At 45.5% G+C, this 14,543-nt stretch overlaps 2 protein-coding genes across 2 annotated transcripts in view; one reads left to right on the top strand and one right to left on the bottom strand.

The window, feature by feature from the left end:
- The window catches only part of Brca2 (BRCA2 DNA repair associated), a 45,627-nt gene extending 44,190 nt beyond the window's left edge, over nucleotides 1-1,437 (bottom strand). Inside the window, 1 exon segment of the mRNA XM_040751423.1 lies at nucleotides 1,335-1,437. Within this exon segment, the coding sequence (XP_040607357.1) occupies nucleotides 1,335-1,369 (35 nt within the window). The 5' untranslated portion in view covers nucleotides 1,370-1,437.
- On the top strand, nucleotides 857-9,983 carry Zar1l (zygote arrest 1 like). The gene is made up of 4 exons (XM_040751424.1): nucleotides 857-1,464; nucleotides 2,937-3,029; nucleotides 7,434-7,508; nucleotides 9,676-9,983. The coding sequence occupies exons 1-4, from the start codon at nucleotides 886-888 to the stop codon at nucleotides 9,817-9,819; spliced, it is 891 nt and encodes a 296-aa protein (XP_040607358.1). The 5' UTR covers nucleotides 857-885; the 3' UTR covers nucleotides 9,820-9,983.
- Nucleotides 9,984-14,543: the final 4,560 nt, after the last annotated feature.

Raw genomic sequence — 14,543 nt, 5'->3', positions numbered from 1 at the left:
ACTATAGATACTTAATGAAACTGCCTCCACATTGGAAGACAGAATTTGGGGTAACCTAAATCTGTGTTTCTGGGCATGATGACTCAATTTTGCCTCCAAAACAAACTAATTCTCATTTGTTTTGAGGTGAGAACTATGTTTTTATATCAACAATTACTAACTGCTGTCATCACACTGTACTTGAGACTTCTAGGCTTACCTGTCCCACTTACTGCACCTTTATGCCTTTTGACCAATGCCACTCCCCGATGGTGATTATGCTGATTATGCATTTGAGTTCCTTAGATTTTACATATGAGATCACATAATAAATTTTTTTTGTCCAGCTTATTGCACTTAACACAATGTCCTCCAGGTTCATCCAGAACAAAAACAAACAAGGGGTCAGGTACTCTGGAGCTAGAGTTACAGGTGTTTGTGAGCCACCCGGCGTGGGTGCTGGGAATTGAACCTGGCGAGAGCACTATGCACACACAGCCACTGAGCCGTCTCTCCCGCCCTCCTATTTTTAATCCTTGAGGAAGATCTGTGTTGTTTTCCATAATACCTATACTAATTTACATTCTCACCAACCAATACCAGATCAACAAAATAGTCACCAAGAGAATACATGAATGAAATAACTAATCAAAGCCTGCTGGAGAAGACAGAAACGGAAAACAGCCTTGACAGAAAAAAAAAAAATTCGAACTGCAAGTTGAAACGGTAGGAAAACAATTAGTAGTCCATGGACAGCTCCCTTCTTTAATTAGGGAGCTAGGGAAGCAGCTCCCACTCTGGAATAAATGGAGAAACCTGGGTGAACCCGAACCAGGTCTACAAGGAAGAAGAGACAGGTGAGGGTAGAAAGCAAAAGAACACAAACTCCAGGAGGAAACTCCCCCAATGGAGCGCTTTTGCAGAGTTCCCTGTGGGTTACACCAAGCCTATGGGAGCACACAGTCTTTGAGTCACCCTGGCCTCTGGAGACACGGTAAACAAGACTGGAGGCAAAACATGGGTCATCCCGTTTTCCTAGCCAGGACAGGGCCTATGGTAGCAGTGAATGTCCCTGAGCCCTACGTGTACCCTTACAAGAGGGCTCAGCTTCAGTCCCTTCTCACCCAGATGAACCCCAACCTGAGTGTACGTCTCTGCAAGGTCAACACTAAGGAGGCGGGTGTACAGGTGAGTCTTCGAGTGGACAAGTCAGTGCAGTGCTCACTGGGGCATCAGACCCTACACAGCAGCTCCCACTGGGACAGAACCAACCTCAAGAAGCCCGCAGAAGCCTACCAGAGAGGCTTGATCCAGCTACCCAAGGATGGGGAAGACAGAAAAAGCCAAGAGCTTACCGGACCTGCAGAGGCCAGTCAGCTGCCACCTCCATCAAGGCCAGATGGTGACAAGCAAGAGAAACTCCCACAGCTGAAGGAAGTGGGGGAGGAAGATGCCCCCAGTCCTCGGGACAGGAAAAGCAAACTGGTATGTGGAGACACAGTCCACTTGGGAAGCTCAGCTACCAGCTGGACCGTGCCTTCTCTCTACTCAAGCCCTCACCAGCTCCGTCCTTCCTCCTTCCATTTCCAGAGCAGTAAGTGCTAACTGTCTCATGGGAAACGCAGTAAGCACTGACTATCTCGTTTCTTCCTTTTCTTTGGTGAGGAAGGTAGGGTTCTGGAAGCATGTGCTTTGTCTATATGGTCTGGAGTTTTTCAAGTTTTGGTAAGATAGGGTGTGGAGCCTATCTTAAAAGTCTTGTCACTATTGCTGGTGATGATGAGGGGACCCTGGGCTTCAAGTGTGTGAAAGGTGAACCTAGATTTTTTTTAATTTTTATTTTTTTCCATTGTATTTTTTATTTAAATTAGAAACATACTTGGTTCACATGTCAGTCCCAGCTCCCTCTCCCACTCCTCCTCCCTTGCCCCTCCACCAGCCTTCCCAGCCCTATCCCCACACCATTCCCTAGGGAGGGTGAGGCCCTCCATGGGGGATCTCCAGAATCTGTCATTTCATGTGTCCAGGCTGAGAGAGCATCCCTCCATGTGGAATGGTCTCCCAAAGTTCATTTGTGCACCATGGTAAACACAGATCCCAAGGCCCCAGAGATTGCTGAGGCCTCCTCACTGACACTATATTCAGGGGGCCTGGATCAGTCCCCTGCTGGTGTCTCTCAGCCATCAGTCTGGGGTCCAAGAGCTCCCCCTTGTCAGGTCAGCTGTCTTTGTAGGTCTCACCAGTACGGTTTTGACCCCTTTGCTCATCGCTCCTCCCTCTCTGTCACTGGGTTCCAGGAATTCGGTTCAGTGTTTAGCTGTGGGTGTCTGTCTCTGCTTCCATCAGTCACTGGATGAAGGTTCTAGGATGGCATATAGGATAGTCATCAACCCTATCATCAAGAAGTGGCTATTAGTGTAGTCTTTCCACTATTGCTTAGTTTGCCAGTTGGTGTCATTCTTCTAGATCTCTGGAAATCTCACTAGTGCCAGATCTCTCCACAAACCTATAATGACTCCCTCTATTATGCTATCTGTCATCCTGGTCTCCTCTATTCTTCCCCCCCGACTCAACCTTCCTGCTCCCCCACATCCTCCTCTCCCCTCCTCTCCACTCCCCTCCTCTTCTCTCCCTTTCTTCCCTCTTTCCTTCCCTCTCCCCTCCCCCCATGCTCCCAATCTGCTCAGGAACTCTTGCCTCATTCCCCTTCTCTGAGGGAACCTAGAATTTTATATTGGGAGACTGTGGTGCTGTGGAAAATGGACTGGAAATGCTATCCTTGAGCATGCCCAGAAGCTAAATTAACAGAGCTACATATGGGATAGCTGAAAGTGAAGCCCAGGAAGTAAATTATTTCACTTAGGCTATCAAGTAGGAAATGAGAATCTAGACCCCACCCCACTCCACCCCGCCCCCAATAGTAAAAGACTCTCATTTCTCTTTTTTTTCTTTTTCAGTTTTTGGAACCAAAATACGGCTATTTTCACTGTAAAGATTGTAAGACCAGATGGGAGAGTGCTTACGTGTGGTGTGTCTCTGGTACCAATAAAGTAAGCAAATGGCTGTGGGGGAGGGGCACCAAGGCCTGGAAGACACAGGTGACTAAATAAATAGATAAATAAATATGCTACCAGCAGTGGAAATATAGAAGTTCCTAGGTGTGGCATGCGTGGGGGAGGGACAGAGGTCTGGAAAGTGAAGGTGTTAGTGGGAGCGCTCAGTTTCTACTCCTTCACCTTTGCATCCTTGCTGACAGGCAACAATGATGAGTTTCACATTGACACGCCCATTGAGTGTGAACATCAATGACTAAATAAATAAGATAAGTAAATACACACATATACTACCAGGAGTGGTAACATATAAGTCGGTAACTGCAGCACTTGTGAGGGGAAGGATCAGGTTCGAGACCAGCTGAGGCTACATAAAAAGTCCTTTACTTAGATCTCAAAAACAAACAAGCTGGGTGTGGTGGTTCACCTTTAATCCCAGCACTTGGAAGACAGACACATGCAGATCTTCAAGTTCAAGGCCAGCCTGGTCTACATAGTGAGTTTCAATTCAGCCAGCCATATATAGTAAGATCCTATCTTGAAACAAAACAAATAGTCTAAAAGTCACATTTTCAGTTGGGCCTAGTCATTCAGCTCTGTGATGTGATTCTCTAGGTGACGCTTTGTGCCTTAAATACTGTTATAAACTTAACTTCCTACTTACATATTTCTTGTCTTGGTTAACTTTGGGTGTCCTCATCTACTCAAGAGAACGCCTTTATATTCTCCCTCTAACAACTTAGGCTCTTCTGAGGCTAAATCTTGACATTCTTTAATGCTGGAATTCTTTGCACTTGTCACTTCATATATAAGTATAAATTATAAATTAAAGGTAAAAATTACTTTTAACTAACATTGTCTTTAGGTCACTTTTTTTTTTTTTTTTTTTTTTTTTTTGGTTTTTCGAGACAGGGTTTCTCTGTGGCTTTTGGAGGCTGTCCTGGAACTCGCTTGGTAGTCCAGGCTGGTCTCGAACTCACAGAGATCCTCCTGCCTCTGCCTCCTGAGTGCTGGGATTAAAGGCGTGTGCCACCAACGCCCGGCCTAGGTCACTTTTTTTTTTGAGACAGGGTTTCTCTGTATTGTTTTGGAGGCTGTCTTGGAACTCAATCTATAGACCAGGGTGACCTCAAACTCACAGAGATCCACCTGCCTCTGCCTCCCGAGTGCTGGGATTAAAGGCATGTGCCACCAACACCCGTCTTAGGTCTCTTATTTTTTTTTAAAGATTTATTTATTTATTACATATACAATGTTCTGCCTACACGTCAGAAGAGGACACCAGATTGAATTGTAGATGGTTGTGAGCCACCATGTAGTTGCTGGGAATTGAACTCAGGACCTCTGGAAGAGCAGGCAGTGCTCTTAACCTCTGAGCCATCTCTCCAGCCCCAGGTCTCTTATTTTTTGAGACTGAGTCTCACTATGTAACCCTGGCTGCCTGGAACCCACAGAGTGCTGCTTGCTTCTTCCTCCCAAGCCCTGGCATTGAAGGTTTGTGCCACTGTGCCTAGATAGTGAAAGGTTATTTTTAAGAGTTTCTATCATCTCTCCAGACGTCTGGTCTTGCACTTCTGTTAAGATATTAAACCTCTTCATAAAAACTGCTGGTAATATCTTTTAAATTCATTAGCAGGTTTTTTTTATTCCTGTCTATTAACTACTTTCCGTATAGTCATCCCCCCACCCCCTAGTCCTTGGGAAACCTAATTTTCCTTTCTTTTTGTTTCCCTTGAGTTAGGGTTTCATGAAGCCCAGTTTGGTCACAAACATGCTGTGAGGATGATCTTGAACTTTTGTTTGTTTTTGACACAGTCTCACTGTGTAGCCCTTGCTGGCCTGCAATTTTCTATGTAGACCAGGGTGGCCTCAAACTCTCAGAGCTCCTCCTGCCTCTCCCTTCTGAGTGCTGGGACACTGTGCCCTGTTTATTTATTTATTTGTTTGTTTACTATATAAACAGTGTTCTGTCTGCATGTATCCTGCAGGTCAGGAGAGGACACCAGATCTCCTTACAGATGGTTGTGAGCCACCATGTGATTGCTGGGAATTGAACTCAGGACCTCTGGACGAGCAGTCAGTGCTCTTAACCACTGAGCCCTCTCTCCAGCCCCGCTGCTTATTTTCTTGAAGTGTCATTTTTGTTCTTGCAGACTGGTTAGACCTCTCAAAGCCTGAAAAGTGTGTTTTCCACAAGTGTGCCTGTGGCAACAATAGAGCCAGCTCTCTCACAGTGTAGGGTTTGGTCCATCCTTTGTGCGCTACACCCCAGTCCCTGGGAGAGAGGAGAGCCAGTCCAAGGGCAGCAGAAGTTTTCATTCCGTTTTACTCATCTGCTTATGGTGTTATTTGTTATCTTTTGGGGGAAGGGTCTCAAGCAGCACAGGCTGGTCTTGAACTTCTGATTTTCCTGTTTCAGGCTCCCGCTGCTGGGATTACAGGTGTGTGCCTTCTTCACACCTGGCTGGAATTTAAAGCCAAGTCAAATTAACTTCCCATCTCTTTCTTACCAGAAGAAAACAATGGGTTGCATTCAGACACTTCCAAAGTAGTAGGGTGGGAAGAACAGGCTAGAGAAGTCAGTTCAAGAGATATATTCTAGAGTAGGGTGGGGTGTGATGGCATAGGTCTGCAACCCCTGCTCTTAGGAAATAGAGGCAGGCACATCAGTCTGGGCTACGTATAACCCTATCTCACAAAACTAGGTCAAGCCCTTCTGAATGTACAGGGGTTCTATAATAAAACTCCTTTCTTAAACTCAACCTTATCCTGATGTCCAAATAAGACTTCAAAGCAGTGATTCTCAACCTGTGGGTCGAGATCCCCTTGGATGGAACAACCCTTTCATGGGTCATCTAAGACCATCAGAAAACACAGGTGTTTACATCATGAGTAGTAACAATAGCAAAACTTAGTTATTAAGTAGCAACAAAAATAATTTCATGGTTAGGGGGGTCAACACAACACATGTAGCAAAGGGTCACAGCGTTGGAAAGCTTTAAAGTAACAGAAAGGCCATGGTAGCATTTGGAGGCAGAGGAAAGCCCATCTCTACAAGTTTGAAACCAGCTTGGTCTACATAGCAAACTCAGGTCAGCCAGGGCTACATAGAAGAGATCCTTTCTCAATAAAAAAAGAAAGCCAGCCAGGCAGTGGTGGCAAGTTCCTTTAGCCCCAACACTTGGAAGGCAGAGGCAGGCGAATCTCTGTGAGTTCAAGGCCAGCCTGGTCTACTGAGTGAGTTCCAGGACAGGCTTCAAAGCTACAGAGAAACCCTGTCTCGAACCCCACCCCATCCCAGCCCCCCCCAAAAAAAAGAAAAGGAAAGGAAAACGGAGACATTGCTAAGTAAACCAGGGAAAAAATGTCCAGGAGACAATGCTCAGAGCCTAGAAAGTAGATGATGCTGAAGCAGCCACAAGGAACTAGATTCAAGTGTGAAAGCAGGCATTTCAGAGCAAAATGACGGGGGCAAAAGGAGGAATCGGTCCATATGCTGAACAAAACTAATTAACAGCTACTTCCTGTGGAGTAAATACTATAATACTGTGATTCTTTATATGCTGCTGAGTAGACATCAGAAAAAGGAATGCTATCTCAAATTTACAACTGAGGAAAATAGAAAATGAGTGATAGAACTCACGGAGCGTAAAACCTCAAAGTATAGGGCTGGAGAATTGGCTCATTGGTTAAAAGGACTGGGTTTGGGTCCTAGCACCCACATGATCACTCACAACTATCCGTAGCTCCAATCCCAAGGGATCCAAAGCCTCTTCTGGGCAGTGCATACACCTGGTGCTCAAATATGCATGGGGGCAAACAAACAACAACAAAGGGGGAGAAACTCTCAAGGATAAATTACATACAAAACAAGCAAACAAAGTGAAAGAATATAAAATATTCTATCAAAAGAACACCGTGCCCCCCTCCCCACGGGCAGTGATGGTGCATGCCTTAATGCCAGCACTCAGGAGGCAGAGGCAGGCGGATCTCTGTGAGTTCTGGGCCAGCCTGGTCTACAAGAGCTAGTTCTAGGATACCTCCAAAGCCACAGAGAAACCCTGTCTCAAAACAAAAAACAAAAAAGTGGGGCAGGTGGTGTGTGGCTAGGCTGGAGATGTGGCACAGCAGTTATGAACACTCACTGTTCTTGCAGACAACTCCAAGTGGGTTTCAAACACAGGTATGGCAGATAACACCCACCTGTAACTCCAGCTCTAAAGGACCTGGTGCCCTCTTCTGATCTTTGTGGATACTGCACACACTCAGTGTACATACAAACAGTCATACACAAAATTTTAAGTAAAAAATAAACAAGAAGCAAATTGTATTAAAAAAAACTGGGAACCTAGGAAATGTATGCATATATTAGTTTATATTAAAAAAGCAATTTCTCTTTAGGTTTATTTCAAACAACTGTGTTGCAAGTGCCAAAAGAAATTTAACCCTTACCGAGTAGAAGCAATCCAGTGTCAGGTAAGTGCATAGAATGCTCTGACTGTCATGTTTCCATATGTCTATGTGAAGACTCCATCACTGAGTGTTTTCATCTTACAGACCTGGCTCTTGGCAGGTCTTTTGTACGTGTGAAAGCTTAGATTATTCTAGGAAAAGGAATAAAAGCATAAATTCCATTATTTTTTGAGAGAAAGAGGGAGAAGATACTCCATTGTAAGTTTCCTGTGTCAGCCAGCATGAGCTATTATGACTATAATCATGACACTGAGAGGCTAAAGCAACAGATTCAAGAGTTCAAGGCTAGTCTGGGCTTCTTGAGCTGTCTCAGCAAGCAAAACCAAACCAGTGTAGTGTTTATGCAGGGTGCCTTTAGAACATCCTCCTTTTGATGGATAACCATCCAAATGCTAGGGTGTTTTGCATGCACTGTTTCCATGGCATGGCTTAACCTTTGTGAAGGTGTTGTTCCCATTCTGCAGGCCACAATGCCCAGCTCAAGTGAGATGTGATAGGTTGCCAGAGGTCAGATTACTAGATTAATGATAAATTTCTGTACCCTGATATTAAGATTCTCTGCTGCTGCAATAAATCAGATCAGGCTGAGTTAAAGCCCAGGTTTTAATCTCGGCAAATCATTCCCAGGTGGTCCCAGGGGGAATAGGAGAAACCATGAGTGAGAACCATGTGGCAGGTGCAAGGTGGGGCCGAGGATGACTGCATTGTAAATAGCCTGTAGGTGTGGTCTTGAGCATCTTGGGGAGAGGAACTGACCCTTGGTGGTCTTTCTCAGGTCTGAAGAGGGCAACTCCAGGGGAGATCCCCAACAGTTAAATCTTAATTGGATTTCATGGTGTCTTCAATGTTTGGAAAGTCTCTGAGGTAGATGAGATTTTGACTGTTCTTTTCTTTTCTTTTTTAGTTTGGGTGTGGGGCTCACTCTGTAGACCAGGCTGGCCTTGAACTCACAGAGATCTGCCTGCCTCTGCCTCCCCAGTATGTGTGCCACCATCATCCATCAAAGATAGTTATTTTTATGTGATTTTTAAAATTTGTCTTTTGAGACGATGTCTTGGCTGGCCTGGAATTAGTCTGCCAGCCTTTGCCCCCTAAAATGCTGGGATTAAAGGCATGCACCACCACCATCTGTCTATGCCTAGCTATTTTTGATGTGATAGCATTGCATATGGCAATCTGTAGTACTAGCTTGTGACTTAGGGTAGCATCTTCTTCCAGAGAGGATCTGTGCCTGCTTCTAACAGGCAGATAGATGACACTAGCAATTTCAGACCATGCATATTTTCCGGTCATGGCTGATCTGTTTTGAAACAGAGCCTCAGATTTGTGAAGGCAGGCTTAGTTTTGGTCAATCCTTCTTCTGTAGGTATAGCCCTGAGCTATACCAGCTCTGAGCTTTTGGAGCAGGGTTCTCTTTCACTCTGGTATGCCCCTTTAGCCCCATCCCTTTGTTAATCTCCTTCTCAGCTTCCTGTCCTCTTTCACTCATCCAGAATTGGCAGGCACTGTTCCATATGGTGCCTCCTGTAGCCTCACCTTGGTGACAGGTGTCATCCCCATTCTACAGATTATAAAGTCAGTACTGTAAGACAGTTTTAGAGCTGTGGTTGGATCTCCAAAGTCTAGAAAGTCCCAGAACTTGATGAGATCATCTTGTTGCTAGACAGTCTCACTATATAGCCCTGGCTGTCCTGGAGCTCACTCTGGAGACCAGGCTGATCTTGAACTCAGAGATCTGCCTGCTTCTGCCTCCTGAGAGCTGGGATTAAAGGTGTGTGCCATCATCACCACTGCTAGGCTTTAACATTTATTGGTGTTTTACATGTGTGAGTGTTTTACCTGCAGGTATGAATGTGTACCATATATGTACAGTATCAAATGAGGCCAGAAGAGGGCAGTAGATCCCCCTGGAACTGGAGTTACAGTCAGTTGTGAGCCACCATGTGGGTGCTGGGGACCAAACCTGGATCCTCTGCAAGAGCAACAAGGCTCTTACAGGTGGCTTTTGAAGGGACATGGACACTTCGTGCAACTTGGAAATAGTCTTCTTGCAGGACTGGGAGGAAGACACAGTTATGGGATGAAGGGGGAGGGAAGAAGTATTTCCATTTGGGGGGGCTATATGTGGAACACTGATTGATCATTTGCTGTCCTAACTTGCCTCCCAAAGACCTGCTCAAAATCCTGTTGCTGCTGTCCTCAAAAGAAAAGACACATCGATATGAGGAGGCCACATCGCCAGGAGCTCTGCGGTCGCTGCAAAGACAAGAAATTTTCCTGTAGCAATATTTACAGCTTCAAATTCATCCTGTGACAGCAGACGTGGTCTTTGGTTTGTAGATTTGGCAGCAGTGTAGCTCTCCATGGAGCTGGCTCTGACTGGACGATGGAGAATTGTCTAAGCTTTTGTATATTTTTCATAGGTTGGGAAACAGGTGTACAGTGTGAATAGAATAAAATGAATGCATGGGAAACACATTAATGAGGAATTCCTGGGTCAAAACAGCACTATCCTACTGGAAACAGTAGCTATTGACATTATGTAAGCAGGAGAAAAAGCCAGGTGTGGCGGTTTACACCTTCAATCCCAGTACTGGGGAGGCAGAGGCAGGTTGATCTGAGTTCGAGGCCAGCCTGGTTTACAGAGAGTTCTAGCAAGCCAGAGCTAAACAGAAAAATTCTGTCTAAAAAAAAAAAAAAAACCCAAAAACCAAAAATTTAAAAAATGACCAACATTTTTTGGGACAAGTTTCTGGCTGGCCTGAAACTTGCTATATAGACCAGGCTGGCCCCCAAACTCTTAGGGGTCTGCCTGCCTCTGACTCCTTAGTGCTGGGGTTACATAAGTGACAAATTTTTTTGGTAGGTGTTATAGTCAATAGGAATGTAGGGATAGGAATACTCAAGGGGACCATGTCCTTGTTGCCCACTGTACATAATTATAGCAACACCTAGCATGTGCCATTGTTGTAACATACCACAGCAGCTTTTTCTTTTCTTTTTTTGTTTTGTTTTGTTTTGTTTTTTTGGAGACAGGGTTTCTCTATTGCTTTGGAGGCTGTCCTGGAACTTGCTCTGTAGACCAGGCTGGCCTCTGCCTCCCGAGTGCTGGGATTAAAGGCGTGCGCCACCACCGCCCGGCCCTGCTTTTTCTTTTGAAGACAAAGTTTCTTTTGCCCCAGCTGGCCTGGCTTATAGTTTGCATTTCCTCCCCCTTCTTCTCTCCCCCCTCTCCCTCTCCCTCTGTTTTTGAGACAGGCTATCACTAACATCTCCTAGAGGAGGAGGTGGGGCAGAGAGGTCATGGAGCAGAGCTAGGATTTGAAGCTGGGCTAATCAGGACTTGCTCCCTGATTGTAATTTGTGTGTTTATGCTTTCCCTCTAACTAGGATAGCAATGCATGATGGAGGAAGTGTGGACTAAGACAGAGAAACACATTTGAGTGACTAGGAGGAGACAACAAGAAAAAGCAGACCTCAAGATGCAGGGTGCTGAGAGGGGGTGGGTCTGAGGTCAATGGCAAAGGTCGTGAGGGTACTGGGTACTTCCCACATTCCAGGGCCAGCATGGGACATGTTGCCAAGCCTCTTAAGACCAAAGTCAAGAACACAAGAGCCCACAAAAGTCCCTTGAAAGGGTTTTAACAGGACAGTGACATGAGGCATTTTACTTTAAAAGCTCACTACGTGAGGCAAAGCTGGAGAGGACGGAAGGAAGGAGACTGTAGAGGAAGTGAACAGACACATGAGCACAATGACACCTTGGGCAAAAGTGGTGGCTATGGCCAGGTGGTGGTGGCACACACCTTTAATCCCAGCACTCCACTCTGGAGGCAGAGGCAGGTGAATCTTTGAGTTCAAGACCAACCTGGTCTACACAGTGAGTTCCAGGACAACCAGGGTTACTCAGAGAAACCCTGTCTTAGAAAAAAAAAAAAAAGGTAGCTATGGAGCTAGAGAAGGAATCCATAAATCCAGTATAATGTTTGGAAATGCCCAAGGGTTGACAACGGGAGGGAAAAGATGGTGACTCTTTTTTTTTCTTCCAAGACAGGGTTTCTCTGTATAAACAGTCCTGACTGTTATGGAACTCATTCTACACCAGGTTGACCTTGAACTCAGAGATCTGCCTGCTTCTGCCTCCCAGGGGGTGGGATTAAAGGCATGTGCCACCACCTCCTGGCAAGATGGTGACTCTTAGATCTCTGCTTTGAGATGTGAGGGGGGGATGACATTGAGAGTTAGCAATGATCTGGGCCACACTATCTAACTCCCATTTTGACCTCAGTATTTAAGGGATGTTTGTCATGGGTAAGTCACTTGGTCTCTGTGTCTCACTATCTATGAAAAGAAGATAATAATAGTTCCTGTCTCTTGGTGATGGTGTGAGCACAAAAAGAGCCAGCACATCCTTGCTTTATGTTGCTATAACAAAATAGCCAAACCGGGGTACCTTGTAAAACACACAGGTTTATTTGGCTCTCATACACGGAAGCTGAAAGTTTAAGATCAGGGAGCGAAGTCTGTTTGGCTCCCCGTGAAGTTGTTTCTGGCTGTGTGGCAGCACCTTGACTGGTGTGTTGTGGGAGTCATGTATGAGGACAGCAAGCATTGCAAGTGAGAGAGACTGAATGTGTCGTGAGGCCTCCCTTTAGAACAGATACCATCACAGGAGTGAGTACACTCCCTGGAGACCTAACTCGGCCCGAAGAGATGGGCATGAATCCCCTCTGTGGGTGGTGCCTCTCTGACCAAATTATGCATCACTTAGGCCACTTAAAAAATTTTAACCTTTAGGGCCAGGCAGTGGCGGTGGCATGCGCCTTTAATCCCAGCACTTGGGAGGCAGAGGCAAACAGATCTCTGTGAGTTCAAGATGAGTTCCAGGACAGCCAGGCCTGTTACACAGAGAAACTCTGTCTTGAAAACAAACAAAAATTTTAACCTTTACTTTTTTGTGTGTGTATAGAGGTATTTTGCCTGTCTGCAGACCATATGCAGAGGCCAGAAGAGGGTGTCAGGTCCCCTTGAACTGGAGTTACAGATACTTGTGAGCTCTATCCTGTAGGTGTCTGGAACTGAACCCTGGTCCTCTGGAAGAGCAGCTGCTGCTCTTAAGTGCTGAGATAATCTCTCTAGCCTGTTAAACCTTTTAACCTCCAACTTAAGTTTTATTTTATGCATATAGACATTTTGCTTGCATGTATGTACATATACCATGTAAGTACCTGGTGCCCACAGAGGCCAGAAGAGGGCATCAAATCCCCTGAAACTGGAATTATGGGTAGTTGTGAGCCACCATGTAGGTTCTGGGAACCAAACCCAAGTCTGTTTAATCACTAAGCATCTCTTCAGCCCTATATCATATTTTGGTGGATCCTTTTAATGGCATAGAATGAGTTTCTGTCTTCAACATACTAAGTTTGAAGGAGCTGAGATATCTATCCAAGCAGATGTCTGTAGGCTGATTTATGTGAATTGGATAGAAATGAAAGAAACAGCATTTGGAGTCATGACCCTGGATGGGATCACCTCAGAAAGTATGTCTGTCACAGAATCCTGGGATATACCAGTGTTCACTGCAAGAAGCCTACAATTGCCGGGCGTTGGTGGCGCATGCCTTTAATCCCAGCACTCGGGAGGCAGAGGCAGGCGGATCTCTGTGAGTTCGAGGCCAGCCTGGTCTACAGAGCTAGTTCCAGGACAGTCTCCAAAACAATACAGAGAAACCCTGTCTCGAAAAACCAAAGAAAAAAAAAAAAAAAAAGGAAGCCTACAATTTTAATGGCCCAGGAGCCATCTGGGGAACTTGGGTGAAGGTTCTGATTCAGAGTCTGTGATACTAAAAACCTAACGTGTCCCCAGAGGCTCCCAGGATCCTCCATTCCATCATTGTGAGCAACAACAGAGATAAAAGAGACCAAGAGGTCTAGGGAAGAGGAGTGATAAAAGGGAAGACGAGACATGTCAAGAATGACGTAGACAAAGGCAAGGCAGATTGGGTGACATGGAGCCGACAAGGGACCTTGGGAGGGTTCAGTGGAATGGTGTATGGAGACTGGGGCTAGAGGCTGAATGGGGAATGGAGCTGATGCTTTCCCTGCAACTTAGGGATTTAGAAAACAAACTTTTTCTGCTGGCTTTAGAAGGGCATTTGAGGGGCAAGGAAGCACCAGGCTCATTGAATCATTTATATGTGTTTCTGTGTGTGGGAACTGTAGGCATGAGCTACCATTCCCAGCTCTGATTTTTCTCTTTGGTCAGTAAGATTATTGAAAGCTACAATCTTGGGTTTGGAGAGATTGCTCAGTGGTTAGACCTCATATTAGTCTTTTAGAGGACCAGAGTTCAAGTCATAGCACTGTGTCAAGTGGCTCACAACTGCCAGAAGGACAGCTCTAGGGGGACCAGGCTCCTCTGGTTTCTGCAGGTACATGTGCTCAAGTGCATACTCCCATGCACAGGCACACATAACACGCAGAATTTAAAAAAAAGAAGTCGTGCATTGGGGGCGCACGCCTTTAATCCCAGCACTCAGGAGGCAGAGGCAGACAGATCTCTGTGAGTTCGAGGCCAGCCTGGTCTACAGAGCTAGTTCCAGGATAACCTCCAAAGCAATACAGAGAAACCCTGTCTCTTAAAACCAAAAAAAAAAAAAAAAAAAAAAAAAAAAAAAAGAGAGGGACAGGGGCTGGAGAGATGGCCCCACAGTTAAGAGCACTTGTTGCTCTTACATAGGGCCAGGCTTTTATACTAACACCCAAATGGTGCTCACAACCACCTGTAACTCCCACGCCCTCTCCTGGCTTCCACAGGCAATTGCATGTACATGATACACATACATACGCACATATTCAGGCACACACATAATATAATAAGTCTATAAAGAAAAGTCATGTTCTTACTTTGTTGTCTACTTCCAAAGAGACTATGCTTCTGTCTGGATTCAGGGGCTACACCCTAAACAACTGCAGGGTGTGTCATTCACAGAATACAAGCACACAGTATACCTCACAGCCACAGGCAAAACCACAAATA

This window comes from Mesocricetus auratus, unplaced genomic scaffold, assembly GCF_017639785.1.
Source record: "Mesocricetus auratus isolate SY011 unplaced genomic scaffold, BCM_Maur_2.0 Super-Scaffold_100008, whole genome shotgun sequence".
Classification (NCBI taxonomy): Eukaryota; Metazoa; Chordata; class Mammalia; order Rodentia; family Cricetidae; genus Mesocricetus; species Mesocricetus auratus.
Note: the sequence above shows the minus strand (reverse complement) of the source record. Positions and strands in the feature narration are given on the sequence as shown.